Consider the following 22427-nt stretch of genomic DNA (forward strand, 5'->3'; position numbering starts at 1 on the left):
TTCGCCATTACATATCACATATCAAGTTAGGTATGATAAAAGGATTTGTCAAAGCGTTGCCCAAGCTTTAATTGGATTTGTAGGAAATTTCTCAGTTACCCAATAATGGAAATAACGGAATTATATATATGGGAGATAGAGTATATCGATGTTATCTCAAATTTACATTTTGTGATCCATGAAAAGTATATTACATAACTCGTATTCTTTAAATTTGTATTATTGTGGAGGAATTATATCGAGTAATATGAGAGATATACTTTTTGGCACAGACGCTAAAGAATGTTAAACTTTTATCAACATTTCCATATGGAAAATATCTCTCGCAAAAAGAAATATCCACGATGCATATCGTTGGATTTTGGACTTAATTGTCTAGGACAAAAGAAGTGTAGCCTTGTCAATCTTACAGCATAGGTTCACATTACTTAAAAAAAAGTCGATCAAGGACTCTTGTATCGAAAAATTCTGTTATAACGGTTCATGTTACTGAAAACAAATTGTCGACGAAGATTCGCTGTCAACTTGCAAAAAAAACATGTATTAAGGAACTCGGAAGTCGCTGAGTTAAGAGATTCACAAGTTGGGATTTCGTTTGAGACAAAAATCCGATAATAAAAAAAATCTATGTGAAAATGCGACAGAAGACATCCAAGCTTTATTTAATTAACGAAGCACGTTAGAAAGTGTGGCGGCATTGTGTGTTTCATGACTGGTTAGTTGGTATATTTATGAATTTTCTAAGAACATTATAATGCTAACTTATATTAATATTTATATTGAAATTTGAACAATTGGTAATATTCAACATGTTTGGTATATTTAATTGCTTGTTGTTATCAGAACATGAAGTATCCGAATCATGTTGATTGTCTTCATGAGAAATTTTGTATGGTTTTGATAATTTTTTTTTGTAAGTGAATTGTCTATATGTCCTTCAAATTTTGATATGTCTACCATCATCAGTGAAAAACTTCGTGAAATTCGACAAAGGCAATGCCCTGTGTTATTTTTAGCATTTAGTAGCTTTAAAAATTTTGCAATATTTAGCCCCACATTTCCAAAACTGCGTATACCAACAGGCTGAATCGAACATTTTTGTGCAGAGTATGGGATGGCCGAAATGACAAATTTTCTTTCCTAATTACACCAAATGTTCTCTGTGTTCTGTGTTTTTAAATCTGCTTTTTTTATAAGCAGCATGTCTTTCTTGTTAATTTCATGTTAAATTGTCATTTTTGTTAGTTAAAAAATTGTGATTTTTTATTAAATTACCTTATGCACTAAGTGGGTTCAATTGTCAGATTCCCTAATAAATTTGTTGATTTTTTTCTGCTGAAGACTTATGATTTTTTTGCTTTATATCCAAAGTTTTCGTGGCTATGTTTACATCATTTTTAACTGAAAAAGTATTTTCCAGTATCGAGTAGATGCTCCACAGAGTAGAAGGTTTATAGATTTCTAATTGTTGTGTTCAATAAGCCTTAATTACCTCCATAATAGTTTTACATTTCTTTAGATCCATCCTTTTCGTCAATACACTATAAATATTCCGTACCTTGACATTGATTTTTCGGGTAGTAATTGTGTTGTAGCAGTAGCTAATGCATTAGTAATTTCATCAAGCACATTTTCAACGTCGCTTTCACTGCTGCTTTTCATGTTACTTTTAAAAAGAAAAAACTCAATTATTAAAATGACAAATTAGTAAGTTTCTGTATTCTTCTAATGGCTTCCTAAATTTCCATGATAATGTTTGGTTACTAGGTACATGAAAACAACGTATTTCACTTTCCGCTATAGTTTCTCAATGAAAAAGCATCCGGAAAATAGGTATTATAAGTACTTTTATATTTAATTCTATGATTTTGGTGAGTTGGAGTTTTTGGAACCGTTGGCGATATGAACACACTGATTACACTACCACTACACCAACACAACACAATTACACACTCACAATTACATTGTCTGATAAACAAGTTATCGTCTTCAGAGTCTGAACGTGAACTCAATTATAAAATTTGCCTCTGAACTTTTGAAATCCCAACCAGCTCAATCCCTTCATATCCTGCAATTGCAAAGAGCATACTAGGAACGTTCCCCAATTACCTTCGCGGTTACACTGACACTTCAATGTCCTCATATAAAGTCGGAGTATCTGTAGCAACAACAACTTCGACTCTTATGTTCAAGCTCTTATCAATTAGATCTAATTTTCTAAGAATACTACAAAAGCGGGGGATTAGTGAGATCCCAACTTACGTTACGTTACGTTTGACAGCAAATGTATGAGCTTCAGTACCAACGCTGATACCCATAAGTTCCGTCACTTTTAGGATCGGCAAATTACCATAAGTTCCATCACTTTTAATATCTAATAACCTTCATTAAAAATGGCAACAGCTAAATAATTCGCAATAAATCGTTAGACGATAAACTTGTATACATAACCTCAATTACTCTAAGTTATAGAAAAAACGTACAGCCGAATATGAACTATTTTCCTTATTAGTTGAATATGAAGAAAAAAAATTGATAAAAAACATCGTTTGACTATTCAAACATAAAACATTAAAATATCAAAAGTGTTATATTTCTTCATACGTGAATCCAAACTAATAACAATTTTCAACTGGCCTGCACGTGCTCTTCTATTTATTTTATGTTGAATATATCTTTTATTCATTGCAAGCAGTGAAACAAACACAACGTTTGTGACACGTCGTTTATGCATATTTTTTTTCCTAATGGAATCGGACATTAAAGAGAACTTGATAACAGACATTTAATTAGAATTACTTTGAGATTTCAATCGCAAAGATGACCCGTCCCCAAATCCATTATCATTTCCAGAAGCAACTATGATGAGACGATTGTTGTTTCGAAATTAGTATTTGTAAGTCGTCGTTGATATTATAACTCTGAATATTCTTCGTTAACTAACTAGAATATAGAGGTCTCATTGGTATAAACAATAAAATTGCCTTCATCTCCAAATTGTTTCATTTTTCTTAATATATTGCAAACGGTACAAACCGAATCGTTCGGAAAATAGGTATTTTCCGGATGATTTTTCGTTGAGAAACTATAGCGGATAGTGAAATACGTTTTTGACATGTACTTAGTAACCAAATATTGTTATAGAAATTTAGGAAGCCAGGAAGAATGCATCAACTTACTAATTTAACACAACAACAAAGTTTAAAAGGTTTTTGGTTACGATTATTTCAATAAATAATGAAAAGCAGCAGTGAAAGCGAGGTTGAGAAGGTGCTTGATGAAGTTACTAATGCAACAGCTACTGTTACAACAAAATCGAAGCTAAGGTACGAAAGTATTTTTTTCTACGACCGTGCGTTTTAACCCACTTTCCCGCACGCATTTTAGTTTTGAAAGTGTCACTTTCCCGCACTAGTGCGGGAAAGTGACATTCTTCAAAGGAGAAACAAATATCAAAACTGGTTTGATATCAGTTGCTATGACAACCCAAGCGTGTAATTGTTACTAAAACGTCAAAGTTGTTCAAAACGTCTTGGCAGTGACCGAATAAGAACAATCTTCTTTTAAATTAAACCACATTAAACCGAATGCGATACAATAATATTAATGGATTCATCCGACGAATAACTTCCCGAAGCCGTTTTGAAGGCTGCAAATACGACCATTTTGTTACATGGTGTAAGGAGAAAGGAGCCAAGACTTATAAGGAAGAGGTATTTCTGGCGTATTTTTCAGACCTAAGTAAGGTTTTGAAATCTAATACATTATGGTCCCACTATTCGATGGTAAAAAGTTTCTCTGTACTACAAATGACTTAAAACCGTTGCCGTCACCGTCATCGTCATCTTTATGCGACCTGCAACCGATGCCATCTTCACCGACGTCATCTACCTTCCAGTTGAAACTGGAACCAGATAACTCCACTGGGCCGGCAATTCTTACTAGTCTACAGAATACAACAAATTGTGTTTTCAATATTAATATTTATAATAATTAATAGTTTTTAGTTAAAATTTTGTATATTATTATGTTTGTTGGAATAAAATAATTTTTGAAAAATGGGTTGGTATACTTTTATGTATATACGGTCGTAGAAATGTTCCTAACTCGTGCGTAAAGTGTCTTTCCCGCACTTGACCGCTTGCCCGAACTCCGCTCCGCGTCGTTCGGGACAACTGCAGTCGCGTGCGGGAAAGTATCACTTTCCGCACTTATTAGGAAAATAACTATATTCATTTAGTATTTATAGTTTCAGCTAAAATAATTTCAGTTTCCTGAAACATCCGGTTATACCGGAAGTGTATCCAAACTTCGTTATTTTCAACGGAATAGTATGGTTTTTATTAAATTTTTGGAACCTACGTGAAATTTCAATATAACTTTATATAAGGCATCGTATGCCTAAAGTGCATTTTTTGATTATTTCACATTTTCGAAATTTTTGGACACATGCAGCCCTCCACTAAAAAAATATATTTCTGAGTTCAAGTGATTCAGGTCTAATATTTTTGGGATTTGGACAAATAACACTTACAGCTTTCAAAATTTGGGAAAACCTTGACAAAAATTTATATAGGGTTTTCAGAAATTAAGGGGACTTCGTTATTAAATTCATATATCTCAAATCAACTGTTTCTGTAGAAAAACCTGAAATCTTCATGGTTTTTATTTGTCGGTTGTCTGGAGCGACCAAAAAAAAAAGCTAACATGTCAACAAACAAACAATAAAAACTGGTAATATACGGGGAATGTGATAGGGTTATTAAACGAGTCTGCGATACTTTCCGTTTGCGATATCCGGATAAACCACGACCCACCCCTGATACACTTATGCGACTCATTCATAATTGTAAAATCCACGGTCAGTTTGTTCCACCTTGCAGCAAATTGAAACCTGTCGTATACAATGAGCCAATGAAATTACTTGGGATACTTCAGAGCGTATCATGAAAATTCATTAACCGATGCGGAAAGAGATTTGGGAATATCAGAAATAAGTATATAAGATTCTTATAAAACACAAGTTCCATCCGTATTCAATCTCGTTGGTACAAAATTGAAAACTGAAATTATTTTAGCTGAAACGAGCATTTCGGAAAACCCATGCAAGCAAATTTTCAGAACATTAGTCTCAGTACTTTCCCATATGCATATCGATTCAGCTCTTCGTGAAGGACCCTGTATTTATCAATTGTTAAAAAGCCTGTTGGTACTCGAAGTTTTGGAAATTTAGGGCTAAAGATTGCAAAATTTTCAAAGCTACTAATGGCTAAGAATAACTCAGGGCATTGCCTTTGTCGCACTTCAATGACAATTCGCTTACAAAAAAAATTAAAATTGCCAAGACCATACAGATAATCAACATGATTCGGATACTTCACCTTCATGCTCTGACAACTACATCCATTTAAATATACCAAATATTTCAAAACCGTTTAATATTACCAATTACCAAATTTCAATAAAGAGCTAAAATACGAAAGAAATGTACTTATTACGTAAATTAGTAAATAGATAAACTTAAAATATTAATTTTCATGTGGGATATCATAAATATACCAACTAACCAGTCGTGAAACACACAATGCCGCCACACTTTATAATGCGCTTCATTAATAATTGAAGCTTGAATGTCTTCCGTAGCGTTTTTAAATTGATTTTTTTTATTATCGAATTTTTGTCTCAAACGAAATCCCAACTTGTGAATCTCTTAACTCAGAGACTTCCGAGTTCCTTAATACAGTTTTTTTGACAGCGAATCTTCGTCGACAATTCATTTTCACTTACATGAAGCATTATAATAGAAATTTTCCATACAAGAGTCCTTGATCAACCACTTTTTTTAGGTAATGTGAACCTAGACTGTAATATTGTCAATTCCTCACATTTTTTTGTCCTGGACAATTAATTAAAACTGCAACGATCTGTATCGTTTGAAAAAATTTCACCATGATCATTTTTATCTTTGCACTAGTAATATCGTCAGGATATTTTTAATATTAAGTAATTTGCAATGTAACGCTCTTTCGTCGCTACGTGATGCTCTGACACCAAAGCTCAGTTATCGTTAAGTTTTTTATCGTGGTTATGCTCCTCTTACTCCGGTCAGCGTCAGTGAAGAACATAAAAGACTCCAGGGATCAGTATGGTGATGACAAATACACTGGAGCCTGTTGAACAGGTTTTACTTGCCCTTCTGGATTGGTAACCTGGAGTGTATTGGGTATTTGCTGCTAGTTTCTGATATACGGAGTTGAATAAGAAAACGTCACAACGGTTAATAACAATTTCTTTTATTTAAAACTAAAATAAAAATAAACTGTAGTTGAAATTATATTAACATAAAAACAAAGCTGGAAAAAGCAACGATAGGAAAAGCACGAACTCTACAGTTACTACCTAATAACTGCTGAGTTATAAGCCGTAAAGGTTTAGAAAAAAAGTAAATTCGTTTTATTGAACTTTTCAAGTCTGCTATCAAATTCTTCTCAAACATAGCGAACGGTCTTAATCGTGCAGCTGTCATTATTCTCTTAATATTCTATCTAGAGCTAATAAGTCGGGTGATTATGGTGACCATTCTATTTTTCCTCTCGACCAATCCTTCTGCTAGGAAATTTATTTAGCAAATATCTATCTTTAGGTAATATAGTGCATAAGATGTTGCCAGTGACGCTACTCGCTAAATTGGTAAAATTGTCGTTCACTGTCACGCTAATATTTAGCATCATTTGATTTATTGTTAGTGCTTTGTTTTTATATATCTTATGTATAATTTCGAATGTATTTTTGGCGATATCTTCAATTAATTAAAGTCGAGTTTCATATTTCAAACATAATTCTGTATACATATACAAGTAACCAATACTAATATATATGAATGGTACAACACGTTTAAAGATGAAAGAGGTTTAGTAAAATATTGTTTCTAATCAGTAACTGAAACCTCAACCAAACCCAACATCGTCAAAGTAAATATAAGCAAAAAATTGTAGATAAGTGTAAGACAGCTGCCAAAATTTTATTGTCGCTAATTCTTTAATCAATTTCTTAGGTCCTTAAAACGGTGCGATCTCAGAAAACACATTTCAACAAATTCCATAAGATAATTACTATTCACCTTATATTTCCCCTGGTTTCCTTTGTCTCGAAAACTCAAATTATCGCTTCGAAGCTTGCGTTTTCAGTCTTTGTACTTTGTTCACAACATATTTATATATCCTTATTGAGATAAACATTTAGATATCACTTTTCTTTCAGTGTTTCATTTCTGTGATGTTTTCTTTCAATCTATTTTCTAGAATGTTTCACTTTATACCCAAACATTGCTACGGTAACGTCAAGTTTGTATTTACTTACGTTGTTCATTTTCAGCCTCCATAAAATCATATTCAACCAGCGTGTTTGATGTTGACGAATAAAGTATATGTTATGTATATAGAATGTAGAATGAAGAGTCTTAATTGGCTACAGTATTTACACAGCTCATTTGATTTTTCAAATCTATTCATGATGCAAGTTATGTAGTAGGAACACACAAAAATATGAAATCCCTCCCCTAAAAAGTTCACAATCCTCAAATATTCAATTATATCAATAACTATAAAATATTGAATCGGAAAACTATTGAACAAAAGTATTACAACAATCGCATCTCTAGAGCAAAAAATTCCTAGAAAGAAAATGGATCTGTTATCAATGATTTGTGTTAGAAAGAAAATTAGATCGAATTGAAAGAATTATAGATAGACAAAACCTTAAATAGAACATTCAATGCCGATGCATCAACATTTTTTATATAAATTATATATATATAATATATATTAATTGGGTTAAAACGTTCTTCGCCGTCTTCCGATTCCCAGTTTCCATTTTTCTCGATCTTCCCAAAGATCTTCTTCCAATCCTCTCTCTCGAATATCCTTCTCGACACCTTCTCTCCAGCTTAATCTTGGTCTTCCTCTTTTTCTTCTTCCTTGTGGTGCCCAATTTAAAATTTGTTTGGGTATGCGGTCTTCAGGCATTCTTTGGACATGTCCGTACCATCTTAACTGATTCACCCTAATGTCTTCCGTAATCGTATGTTGCACTTTCATGATCTCCCTGATTCTGTCGTTTCTTATTTTTTCCAGTCTTGATATTCCTGCCGCGCGTCTCCAATAATCGACTTCTGTGGCTTCAAGCATTTTGACTGTTTTTTCTTTTAGAGGCGAGATTTCGCTACTATATGTTGTTATACTTTTTATTATGCTATTGTATATTCGATGTTTGTTTTCCTTGGATATTTGTTTGTCCCACAATACACTATTTAGTTGTCTTATTGCTTGTCTTCCTTGGTTATTTCTTTGTGTTATTGCTTCCATCATTAGTGATGATCATGCCTAGGTATTTGTATTTTGTACAATGACTTATTTTTCTTGTCATATATTCTAGGTCTTCGTAGTCCTGTGCCAAGATTATTTCGTCATCTGCAAAACACAGGGTATATAGTGTGGAATCGATTAGTGGGATGCCTGCCCATGTTCTTACATTTCCTTTTCCAGTGTGCTAGTGCGTGTTCCAGGTATATCTTGAAGAGTGTGGGCGCCCACACTTATATAAATTAACGAAACCAAATTATACAAGTCTGACTGTAGAGTTTATAAAAAAAATTATTTTTCAAACTCTCTCCATATTTTGCACTACACTACTATCAACATTCTACTGCTATTCGCTAAATCTAGAATTTCCAGAACCGGCTTTAGGAAATTTACGGTATCGTATTGAATATTGCACGCGGTGCATAATATTTTTTATGTAATAAGTGATTTTGAAACTAAATAAGTAACTAATGAAAATGACTTATACGACAATATTGTCGCACTTTTATTAAATTTTTAGTGAATGATGAAATCTTACCAAAAGTATCACATAATAATTTTTTTTATTTCAGTTTAACGTGCCTCGACAGCACTGGTCATTGGCACACAAAAACAATTATATTATGATACAATAGTTAAAAAAAGGACTGTTGCAAAATCTATTACAATACATTCTCTCATACAACTTGGTGACTTTAAGTAGGATTTTCTTCATTTCTGCCGGGAATCTAAGTGTGTCCCTGAGATTGGTTTTCATATCAAACTGCTGGTATGCGGTAGAGTATTCTCTGCAGTCGGTGAGGATGTGCTTAAGAGACACAGGAACGTGACATCTTTGGCAGACAGGACGACTTTCTGACGACATCAAATAGCCGTCAGTAAGTTTTGTGTGGTTGGTGCGGAGTCTCCTTATTGTCACAGCTTCTCTCCTATTCAAAAAGTTTAGGGAAAGGTGAGATGTAGATGGGTGGATGTTATGTAATGCTGTAGTACTCTTACTCCATTATATCGTAACAAGATTTTTGAGAGAGGTTTTTGAAGTTGGTCTTCAGATCATTGGCCAGCTGAACTGGAATTTCAGGAGGACTCTTTCAGGTTTCTTTGGCATAGCGATCTGCAGATTCTTTCCAGCAATTCCAGTGTACGATGGAAGCCAGATGGGAGAGACTGTTATATTAAGAGCAATGAGAGTTTAGTAGATGTAAATGCTTTGGACTATTGGATCGGTAAATATGGTTGTAATTAACTGTATGGACACGATTGTGCGTCAGAAATAAGTTTGTATTTTTCAAGGAATCAAGGAACCATTGAAGTCTTCTCTTCTTCTTCTTCTTATTTCTGCGTTAAGTCCAATGACTTCTGTTTACTGGGTGATGTTCAATCTTATTTATGATTCTGATGACCAGCTATCTTGCTATCTTTTTTGTGGTCTTCCTCTTGATCTTTTCTCTTCGGGTTTTCCATCTTTTATGATCTTTGCTAGTCTGTGCTCCTCCATTCACGTTACGTGTTGATTCCAATTCTTTCTTCTCTCTCTTCCCCATCTTACTATATCCTGAATATTACATTGTTGCTGGATATCTTCGTTATCTTACATGGTCTCGTCTAGTCTTTCCTATTATGCATCTTAATGTTTTCATCTCAGTTGTTCTTAGTGTTTCTTTGTATCGGCTCTGGTTTCTATGGCTGGGAAAACAGCCTCGGATGTTGGATGGAGTCTTCTATTGATTATTTTTCCAAGGAATTTGCAAGTATTGCAAGTGAGTGAGATTGGCCGGAAAGACTTAGGGGATGATATGGATTTATCTGCTTCTTTAATTGGGATGATTATAGAGTTGCTTCGTATATCAGGAAATTGGTGAGTATTCCAAATAATGTTATAGATGTCAAAAAGCTTGGAGAGTGACGGATCGGATAGTTTTTTAAGAAATATATAGAGTTCATTTAAAATGAAAGAGTCATTGATAGACGCAATATCGAGTGGATTTAGCTGGAGTGTGGAAGAGGGTTGAATATGTCAGTTATGAAAATCGGATGCTGGATTATGGATGCTGAAATTTTCTTCAAAGTGTTGTGCGAGTGTGCGAGAGATTTCTTAATTTAAACAAATTCTATCAATTTTCAAGATTTCAACTGAAATTAGTAGCTACATAACATAATATGATATGTATGTATAAATTTTTTTATTCACTATTTTATATAAATAATAAATTGAATTGATGGAAAATCAAACTTCATATATGTGGTAATGTGTATTGATTGTGGATGATTAAATTTTTATGTCAGATAATAATACATATTGTACCAAATGAAAATAACGAGCAACTCTAATAAGTATCAAAATTACATTGTCGTTACTAACCGTTATTTATATGTGCAAGAATACATATTTTTCTGTGTGTATCTTCCTTTACTTACTATTGTGTTAGCTTTGGTAGAGTGTTTGTTACTTTTGTTCCAATTGTCACACCAGCTTTTGACCACAAAATATGCCAACATAAATTATGTTTATGAGAACCCTACAATAAACTACACTAAACACTACACTACTTAATATGTGTGAAAAAAACAAAATCCTCATGATTTTCGAGAATGTCGTTTCCATTTAAGGTTTTCAGTTAACCTGTATATTGGTGTAATAAATGACTAATTAGTAGGTCCTATTTCATGGCCTTAAAAATCCCCTTGAGAGAGAGAAATGCTTTATTGTAGAGGTCATATAAACATGGAATGCGACAGACTCTTCGGTTAGCGGTTGGTGTGCGCCGTTTTTCTATAGACCTTAAGGCCATAAATTTCCACAACGCACACATTATACGCCAGCTTAGATCATTCAGAGCGCAGTTAGAACTTTATGAAGCTACAAGCAACTATTGAAGATGCTAACCTCTCGAGGTGACAAAACAAAACATCCGATTGCAATAGTTATTTTCGACAATGTCCTAATAGCTTATGACATATTCCATTTTTCATGTAGCTACGAGTAATCCTGGAGATATAATTTTTTTACTAACTTTAGTAATAACCAAGTTATTCACCGTTGTCACAATAAAAACTATTCCTAAAGATCACATGATTATTTTTTTTCCGGTTAATTATTTCTCTTTTAAATTCCAATAAAATTGTTGAAGTGCATATATATTGTGACCTATGATATTTATCTAATATACATCTCCCTCTTTGTTCCAGATTGTAATGTTCAGACTGAGCATGTTAATCAGTTGCATTTTCATGACAAACAGTGCTATGGAAGATAAGAATTTAGCGTCAAACCTTGTGGATTCAACATCGGATTTGACAGATTTTGACAAATATGCTGTCACTTGTTATATATGCGTGAACGTCTCCGACAATCTAGTTTGTAATCAGTTCGCTATAGATAGACCTTGTAAACCTGGTAAGTTATATATTATTTACATAAACATTGTTAGCTATACAACATTATTTGCCAATTATATGTATATATGTCAAATATAATAACGAATCACTGGACCTGTTTTCTTCCCCACGAAATTTCAGTGGACTGTCTCCAGAAATATTAAGATATTTTGAGTCTGGCAAAATCATTAGCAACCATCAATACGGCTTCCTGGAACAGAAATCAATCGAGGATTTCCTGGTCTTTGTCACCAACGTATAGCTATAGAGAAATATGGGGGATCCCGAGCAATCCCACTTGACATATCGAAGTACGTTTTGTCGTCGTCACTTATCGACTGGCTCAGTAGCTTTCTTAAAGACCGATCAATCCAGGTTGCCATCGATGGACACACCTTGGAGGTCAACTCCCAAGAGATGCATACTTTCTTTCTTGTGCACATCAAAAATCTACGTGACAAAACTGCAAATCCGATTCATTCATAGCTTCGTCCCAGGTGTAGTGCTCTGGAGTTCCGTAGTGTTTCACACTTCGAAAGAATGTGGATAGACGTTTCGTCCTCTGTGGAACAAAATCTGCACGCCTCATTATTTGTTAAGTCTAGCGTCTTAAGGTGTCTATTGAGGCCCCGAAAATACTTCTGTTAGTATTCGTAGTTTGTTCTTACTTAGGTTGATACATTCAGTAGATCTTCTCTGGTTATAGTTTCCCAGGAGATGGTTTGCCTGTCTTAGACCCTGTAGATTGTCTTAATAATTGGTTTCGCTTCTATCTATCTTCTTTTCCAATGCTTCCTCTATTGTTCTGTAGCTGATACCACAGAAGGGTTCAAATCCCATGAAGAACTTGTCTACCCTCGCTTTAGCGAGCATCAGTTATTTCATTTCCCTTCACTCCGGTGTAGAGTAACTTAATTTTTCTTGCCTAGCTTGTCCAATAGGCAATCCTAAAGGAGTTTATGATATTGGAGCTTAAAGCTCTAATAGGTACTTGGCTATCGGTCAGGATGATGATCTCTTGTTTATGATAGTTCCTCTCTCGATTGAACTAGACATATTTTTCAGTTCCATATATTTTTGCTTGAAAATGCTTGCTATATTGCCCATGCTTTTAAAGTGCTTGGTTCTGGTACACTCCTATTCCAGTTCTATCTGCTGTTCTAGGTCCGTCCGTAGACGTATATTAATGGCATTTCTGCTTATTTCTTGTACGGTATTATGATCCCTCTTATTTCTACAGCTTATGAGATAAATTTTTTCTCAAAGCTAAACTTTTTCAATACGTTATCTTGAGGTATGTCCCTGGCTTCATCATTATTTAGGAATGGTTTCTCTTTGGTGATTCCGTCTTTGAACATCCTAAGTGATATTTTCTCTGCCTCGCTTTCCAGTACTATGTCGAAAGGTGAGAAATTTAGAATCACTTCTAGTCCAGATAAGTTTACAATCTAGTGTGAGTCCCAGATATTTCCCTTAGTTTTCCACTAAATCACTTGCCCGTCTAGTTTCATGGGCTTGAGGTTAATTTATTTTTCCTAGTGAAAACTAGGAATATATGTCTTATTCGGAATGACGTTTAGTCCCACCGATCGACACCATTTTTTTGTATAGTTGAGTCCTCTTTGAACTATATTACAGAGTGTATTTTCAAAGCATCCTTTTGCGTAGATGACTATATGGTCTCCATATCTTTGGCAGGGTATGCCGAGTTCAGTCAGGCCGCATAAGAATTCATGTACTACTAAGCTCCACATTAGTGGGGATGCGACTCCCCCTTGTGAACTTCTCCTGTTTGCAGTAATTGAAATGGTGTCTTGCCCTACTCTCATTTCTGCTGTTGTAGTAGATAGTAGTTGTGCCATCCATCTGGAAGTTGTCCTATCTACTCCTCTCGCATCTAATGCTCTTTTGACAGCCTCGTTTGGAGTATTGTCAAAGGCGTCTCACGCTTCACAAAAACTTGGAGTCCTCTTTGTGACCAAAAAGCTTTATACTCCTTAACAGCTTCTAATCCTCTAGAAAGCCCAGATTCGTCCATCCTTAGGATACTAGATTCAATACAGAAGAGTGCAATTAGGCTTTTAGGCTTGGACAGCTGTCCAACATAATCCCACCTAGAACAGTATTTGCAAGACCTACTCCAGAGGCGGAAGTGGCTCATGAGTTCGCCTGAAGACACCTAGAACGTCAATTGTCAATAGAAGTGCAAGCCTGTGGAAGCAAATACGTCTTTCCCAAACACTACAAGCTACAGAAGTTCGAGGTCAATATCCACAAGCATCTCCACATGGCAGGCACCACTCGAAATATCCATCGAGTGTAATAGGGTTTACCCTCTTGAGTTTGCTTTGTAGATACAAAAAAATCATTCAATACTTGTTAAACTCTAACCGAAACAGGTCTAAACCTCAAAAAATAAAGATAAGATAAGTCGTTGACTATACTCTACATTGGTGGTGCCGAAAAATATTCTTGCTGGCCACGACTTTGAATATGTACTTTATATTGAATACATATGTATCAATAATACCGCAAAAATATGAAATCGAGACAAAAATGCTTTGAGCTGCCTCTTTGATTTATTTATGTTGTTTCCATCAAAATGCATATATTTCATATTATGGAATATTGAAATTTGTGGTATTTCTGTTTGTTGTAGGAGAAACATTCTGTCACACTCTACACATAATGGATTCAAAAGGAACGAGCGTTCTCGTAAACAAAAAGTGCACAACCGAGAAAGAATGCCAAAGAAATAAAGTTGGTTGTGTGGAAATCGACGCCCAAATGGTATGTTATCGATCAGTAAAAAACAAATATCAGTATAAAAAATCCATAAAACTACTTAATAATACAATATTTCAAAAAACTAACACAAAAAACACAAAACTAATCTACTTATTTATATATTTAAACATGTGGAATTTGAGATTTGTTATATTTTCTAATTTATTCAAAATAAACTTCACATTAGGTTCGCGATTTCAGTTCTTTAGTCTCTACCGTACCTCGTCTTTACCGACACATTTCATTTTAAAACCGCTTAAAAATTCCAACTCGTTAGTTTTTTGTCACTAAACTGACAATCAATCTTGTCACTGCTTATCTCAATACTTACGAGATTACGAAAAATCAGAAAAATTACTGAACGATAATCTAGAAGATCTTATAAACTAATTATGTGTTACTAAAGACGAGAAATTTCCAAAAATTCAATTTAGGCCACAAATGTCTGTCTACATTTTACATAAAATGGGTTTGTTAATTTTAATTTAGACAAAAATGGGCTTTCCCATTCAATGTTCTGAAAATATGGCTTTTTCTAATTCAACTTGATTCACAACTTTTCTCAGAATATGGCAATTGAAAATTTCATTGGGACAAAAAATGGATTTTTCAAATTGTATAGGAACATGCAATGAATGTTTCAATTTTAATTTGAATACAAATAGCTTTTTTGCAAAATATGACTTTTGGACATTCGATTTAAACGAAAAACTGCATTTCTAAACTTAACTCTGTCCCTCAATAAACGAACTTATTGTAACTTCTCCATAAAGTTCCTCCAATTCTTAATTAGTTCTTCTCCTCCAGCCTTCTTCTGTGTATACTCCTGCGTAGATTCCTCTTAGTATCTTCCTCTCCCATCTTTCCAACATGGCTTAATCTGCCTTTTTTAATGTCCATGTCTCACATGCATATGTTGCGGTGGGTCTTACTACCGTTCTATATATTCTTATTTTTGTTTTTCTTGACACGTATTTTGACTTCATCAGTGATCTAATACTACCGAATTTTTGTGTTCCTATAGTTATTCTGGCTTCCAGTTTTAATTCTTCTGCTCCCTTGTCTTCATGTTACTACTCCTAAATACACAAAGTTGGTAACTTTCGAAATTGTACTCTTTGTGTCTGGTTGTCCTAAAGAACAAGTAATCTTCTGTTTCTCTCTGTGCACCTCCCAATATTATTTCTGTGTATCTTCCAAATATTATTTCAGTCAAAAAATATATTTTCATTTTATCCTAAATTGCTACTCCAATTTACGCCACTACGAATATATCCCATTACAGCTGGCGTACCTCAAGGAAGCGTCCTGGGACCCATCTTTTACCTTCTTCATACCGCAGACGTTCCTTCCAGTAGTGACAAAAAAGTTACAACTTTTGCAAATGACACAGCAATTCTGGCTGTATATCTAGACTTAGAAAAGCATCTCAAAATCTCCAGAATAATCTTAATCAAATAGAAATCTGGTTAAAAAAACAGCGCGTTAAAGCAAATGAAACCAAGTCTGTTTTATGAATTATACCACCGTCTCATATTGACTTTGTTACTGATTTATACCATTTATACTTAGGTTAAACAAAATTGATACAGAGTAGCACTTATATTGCTAAGTACTTAAAGGAGTTTCTTCCCCGAAAGATACCCCTACGCGTCTGTTTTTAATCATTCAAATTTCTTATTATCCTCATTCTACTGGTTAGATTGTAATTATATGGGAGAAATAAAAAAAATCCATCAACTTTTTGATATAGAGTTGACTTCAATTTGATGGGAGCTTTGATCTAGATGGGTGATTCCGTTCTAACTGTGATTTTTTGTATTCAAAATTTCAAGATTTTAAAATTTAACTTTTCTAACTTTTTTATGCATATTATTCATCTATTTTACTGTAAAAATAAAACTCTAAGAGGAATTTACTACAACTTCAAAGTATCACGAGCAAGACACAAATGTCGGATTTTGAGTTCCACGGTACTGACTCATTTATCCACGGTACTGACATGGTAACTTAAGATATTAAACAACAAGTGCATCAATTTTCCTCAGTTTGATCATAAACATTAGAATTTATAAGGTAATTAGTTTAAATCATTTGTTACGACAAAAAAAATTAATAATTTATCGGTAAATTCTAGGAATGGACATGACACGGTACTGACATGGTAACTTAAGATATTAAACAACAAGTGCATCAATTTTCCTCAGTTTGATCATAAACATTAGAATTTATAAGGTAATTAGTTTAAATCATTTGTTACGACAAAAAAAATTAATAATTTATCGGTAAATTCTAGGAATGGACATGACACGGTACTGACATTCAAGTGATGTAGTATAAGTTTTCTTTAAGTGGCAAGTTATATTGTATAAAAATAATGTTTAAATATCTTAAGAATTATTCAATTAACACAAAATTTTTATTAATTGATTATTAATTAATGACTAGTACAAAAAAACAATACAGGACATTGAATATCACAGTTATAATGGAATCACCCAGATAAACAATAACTTTTCCTATTTTAAACCTAACCAAAAAATGGTTTGGCTAGATTGAACCCAAATTCCTTCTACAATGTTCTTTGTGTTATCCACTAATTTTGTGAAAGTAGAAGCCCGTTTTTTAAAACAAAGAGCCATTTGAAAAAGCTCGTAGGTGGGGTACAGAAAAAACCGTTTTCTCGATTGATATAGGATGGAATTCAATTTGCTAGAAGCCCTGAGCTAGATGAGATAAATTTGGACGAAAAATGACTTTTCCAATTTTAATTTTGTCGTCTCTAAGATTGATTTCATTTAAACACAAATTGTTTCTAATAATTACATTTGGTTAATCAAATTATCATTCACAATAAAAAAATGACTTTTCCAAATTTCAACAATCTTTTTTCTAGGTCTTTTTTTGTCAAAAAGTAGCTTTACGTGATTTAATGGAGTCAAAAAATGGGTCTTCCAAATTTCAGGTTACCAAACAAAAACCATATATTCCGAAACTTTATTACTAATTAAGATGCATTTAAACTATGATTATCGTATTTTTCAAGAAATTCAGCGTATATTTGATTTTACAAGTTCTAGTATATCTCTTCAAATAAGAGTTGGGGGGAAGCGGAAACTTTATTATGAAAAAACGCCTGTAAGTCCAGTTCTACTTAACCTATCTATGCAAATTTAGTCTTTTTGAAGAGAGCTCCTTTCTACCAATGTAAGAGTTATAATTTCGAAACAACCTAATAAGTAACGTATACGCTAGAGGGCGCTATTTATTTATTTTTTTTAAATCTAGCTATCCTTGAAAAATGTTTAATTAAAAGTTGACTAAATTAGCAACAGAATAGCGAAAACCGCATGTCGATATCTTTTTCGTATTTCGAGATATCCTAAGAAATGTGTAAATTTTAAGCATTTTCCTTTAAACATAAATTACTCCGGGTTGACTGAACGGATTTTAACATTTTTTGACTCCTCAAAATTGTCTCTCCTTGTTCTATTAATGATAGTTCCAATTATCATGTCAATATTACTTACGCTGTCACCGGGAAACTGCATTATGAAAGTTAAAATGGAAATATATAAAAACAAGTACGATGCGCAGCACGATGGGTGTCCGGCGCATTTCTCTAGACAAATTAGAGAATTTTTATATAATGCTTACCCTGATAGGTGGATAGGACGTGAGGGCCTATTTTTTTGGCCAGCCAGGTCACCAGACTTAACCGTCTTAGATTTCTATCTCTGGGGCCGGATTAAAGACCTTGTTTGTGCAATTAGACCCACTACTAAAGATAACATGATTGAAAGAATACGACACACCATTCAGAGTATTTCGAGAGCAGAAATTGAGACTGCTGTTCAATCTACTCTTCAAAGAATGAACGCTTGTATCGAAAATCATGGGCGATAATTTGAACATTTAGGTCGTCACTAGCGAGGTACTTTAAGTTATATTCTCATTTTAACTTCCATAACGCAGATTCCCGGTGACAGCGTAAGTAATATTGACATAATAATTGGAACTATCATTAATAGAACAAGGAGAGACAATTTTGAGTAGTCAAAAAATGTTAAAATCCGTTCAGTCCAACCGGAGTAATTTATGTTTAAAGGAAAAGAGATTTTATTATATCCTTCTCTAGTTTTTGGATTTGTCTTTTTGGAGGATCTCCTCACTGTTGCTAGCTTAGTTAGTTAGGCTTACCTCTTTTCATTTATTAATTTTCTAATTTCCACTGAGTGGTTAGTTCTTTTTGTAATGTTTTTTTGTTAATTAAAATAGGAAATTCAATTTTCCAGAAAGAGGAAATGTATAAAAATCGCGCCATTTTCGAGATAATTAAGAGGTTTTATGCATAGAACTAAGTGTGTATTTGGCTAGCTTCTGAACACAAAAACGAAAAAACCGCATAAACATTTTTGTTTGTCGCATCATCGAAATGATAAAGCACTTCAAACAGTACAAAATAATTAACTAGATCTAACATCCTTATTTTCGCAATGTTTCAGATGTGTGTGTCCTGTTGCGATCAGAACTACTGCAATGTCAATGTGCCAAGTAATTCTTCTACGGCTGTCTTCGACGACAAAATATCAAAAATGCGAATGTTGGCAAAGAATCTCTTCAGAGAAAGAGAAAAGGCCCTAACGACTACAATCAAAGAGTCTAAGGCTAATCAAATTTACGGCTGGAAAAACTCATTTTATTACCTTTATCTTTTGTTCATGTTAATAGTTGATACTTAGTAGATTTTATAATGAACGCGCTTTGTTTTGCAGAGAAATTATTGCTTCGTATTTTGTAAATATTCTGCTTTTTGCTCAATTATAAATATATTATGAAACCAGGTGTGTTTTATTTACTATTATATACCAGAAATGATTTTAGTTTTAGTTTCTACTGTAATTTACTATTGATTATATGATTTTGTAGTTATAGAATATTTGGAAGTATGTATTCTTAAGTGTTCTAAAATGATCTGAACTTGCGAGAATATTCTTAATCATTGGATTGGATATAGAACCAATAGACGACAGAAAAAAAAAGAAAGTAGGTAAACGTCAACTTTATATTTCTAAATTCTAGATTTCTGAAATAAAAAATTAAAAACCGATGTGTTGCAATATTCATTTTGTTATCATATTAGTATTATATGAAATTTCTTTTTAGTAATTGCCATACCTTTTATGTGAAACTAATATAAAAAGATTTGCAACATTAATTATCATAATAAGACAAAATACAGTGTGTAATTAATAAATTAAAAAATTCCAATACTATTCCTTCCACCCATTATCCTGCAACTCTGCCCTTATGCCCCACATCTACAAAAAATCCGTTTACACACCACTGTCGTCACTTATAACTCATCGCTCACTCATCACTTATAATCTTACCCCTCGTCTTACCTACTCACCCTCACACCAATCCGTCGATCTTTCCCGTCAGTATGAGCTTGAGAGTTGAATATCCCGGTCCTCGCAGGATGTGTCCCAAATAAGATACTTCTCTCTCCAAACCCGCTCTCCTCAGTACTTCTTCATTCGTCATGTGCTCGATCCATGGGATCCGTAGAAGTCTGCGAATCAGCCACATTGCCATTGCTTCTATTATGACCACGTCTCTACACCATACAAAAGGATTGGCCTAATATAACATTTTATCGCCCTCAATGTAAGGCTTAGGGGGACTTCTCGGCGGACTAGGAACTTATTAAACTTTTTAAAAGTTGATTGTTCAATTCCTATCCGTGTTTTAACTTCCTCGTCGCAATCCCCCACATACATCCAAGGTATTTAAATTTATTGACTCTATGTTATTTCCATTGACAAGTAATTGAGCTTCGCCGTGTTGTTGTCTGTTTATGACGTTTAGGCCGTATTCGGTTCCAATTTCGTTGAATGCAATGTTTAATCTCAAATTTTGCACTCAATAACTTTATCAATCATACAACGCTGTAAATGATTTATAATCATTTACTTTCTTCTTTGATAGCAACAGTTGTGACGTTCTCCAAAAATTAAGAAATATTTTTATGCACTTTAACAACTCATAAAAGTTCAATTTGTATAATTCCAGAGAGGGCCTGGTCTCCGTTTATATTAACCTGTAGTACACACATGATGGGAAATAAAACAGTATGTGAGACATAAATATTTATTTCCAATATTTTTATATATTAGAAGATGTGAAATTGAGAAGTTAGAAACAGTCTTTTTGGCAATGCTCTTCTTATGAATATTATACTCTATTTCAAAATATGAATAAATAATAACAAAGGAGGCCATAAAAAAGACTAGTTTTTAATGGAGGAGGTAACATTCAAACACAAATTTCAAAAATTGAGTTGTGGACATAATCATCTGCTCATGAATCTATATCTTGATTCAGTCAATAGATGCTTTTTCCCTAGTAAAAGTAATGTTGGAAACTTGGGTTCCAAACAAAGTGAGTTTTCTTAATCGGCCATTCCCAGTCCGTGCTGCGGTGCCTGAACTTATTACATTAAAATAAACTTTGTTCTAGTTTTACCTATTTCTATTAACCAAATACGAACTTATTATTCGACAATTCGTTTTATTTTGACCCATATTTATGTGAAGATGAATTTCGCGATCCAAATAAGAATTATAATTCCCCTGGACCTAGACGGTGCGCTCATACCCATATAGTAACCATGATTCAACAGTCCACACAGTTATTTATAATGAGGTGTATTATGACGGTCCCTATGAACCAACAACCAATGTCTAATTTCAAAAGGCACTGATGGTCCGTGAGGACTGTTATGACGCTTAACGTGTTAATACAATCAACTATTTCAACAATGTCAAAAAAGTATGTAAACCATATAAGAGTAAATGAAATTACAAAAAATAAAATACATTTTTTTATATTCAACATCTTGGATTCATACAGATAAAACACTGTTTGATTGTTACCTCATCAATTATTTAGTGTTTTGTACTTTTTCACCTTTAAGTAAGTTACAAATAACGGGAATCATATTTGGAAAGAAAACTGATAGAGGTAACTCGGTTTTAGAGGCAAGTATTTTGTTATGAATTGGAAAAAAATATTTGGCAACAGGGCGTAACGCCTCCTTACAGACTTTTGGAGATCCCGTTTCAACACCGTTGGACATTTTTTGGGACTATACATTTGCTCAGTAACTGTTGACAATGTTTGAACTCAACGCCAGTCGTTTGCGATTGTGTATTTTATTTTTTAAAAGTAAACGTCGATTAAATTTTATGGTTTTCTTCAATAAAATAAAAAATATTTAAGATTAATAGTTCAAGGTAGAATGGTTAACAGTGAGACAAATCTATTAAAAGTTTTATTTGAATTGTTGAGAACTGGTGATAGAATGTTATCCAGTGTGTTGAGAGCTGAATTGTTTTTTTTTATTTTTTTAGTTATACTGTGATAAAGGTTGATAAACTTTCTATTCGCTTACTCATTTTCTTTGATTTAGTGCAAATTGAATCAATTTCCACACAAATTGTATCAAATTTGTTACACAATATGCATCAGATGGCAATTGGTCAGATTACTTTGTAGGTTGGGTGGTAGTCAGATGAATTTACAAAATAAAAAATATAATCAACTCACATCATGTTATTACGGATAAATCTCACTACAAATACCAAGAAATCCGAAAAGGGAGACAGGAATTGGAACATTTTTTGAGGCATCTGGACGTTGATCATTGAAATGTAGCTATTAAACAAATCTTTACCGAGTAAATTTACTATGACGACAGTAATATTTTCCTCGCCATCAGAAAGTGGAGATTTTAATGAACAAAAAGCCCACCGACTTTTTACCAAAAGCTAATATTTTGACGCAAGAATTTTCGATTGAAAATTTGGGTGATTTTTCGAAATTAAATCAAAATAAAAA

General features: G+C 33.5%; 1 protein-coding gene across 3 annotated transcripts in view; it reads left to right on the forward strand.

Moving 5' to 3' along the window:
• Positions 1–19368, forward strand: part of LOC130900753 (ly6/PLAUR domain-containing protein 6B-like) — a 317692-nt gene extending 298324 nt beyond the window's left edge. For all 3 annotated transcript variants that reach the window (XM_057811607.1, XM_057811606.1, XM_057811608.1), the window contains 3 exons: positions 11550–11757; positions 14398–14528; positions 19031–19368. In XM_057811607.1, the coding sequence (XP_057667590.1) occupies positions 11556–11757; positions 14398–14528; positions 19031–19267 (570 nt within the window). In that variant the 5' untranslated portion in view covers positions 11550–11555 and the 3' untranslated portion in view covers positions 19268–19368. The remainder of the gene's footprint in view (positions 1–11549; positions 11758–14397; positions 14529–19030) is intronic.
• The last annotated feature ends 3059 nt before the right edge of the window (positions 19369–22427 follow it).

This window comes from Diorhabda carinulata, chromosome X, assembly GCF_026250575.1.
Source record: "Diorhabda carinulata isolate Delta chromosome X, icDioCari1.1, whole genome shotgun sequence".
NCBI classification, from domain to species: domain Eukaryota; kingdom Metazoa; phylum Arthropoda; class Insecta; order Coleoptera; family Chrysomelidae; genus Diorhabda; species Diorhabda carinulata.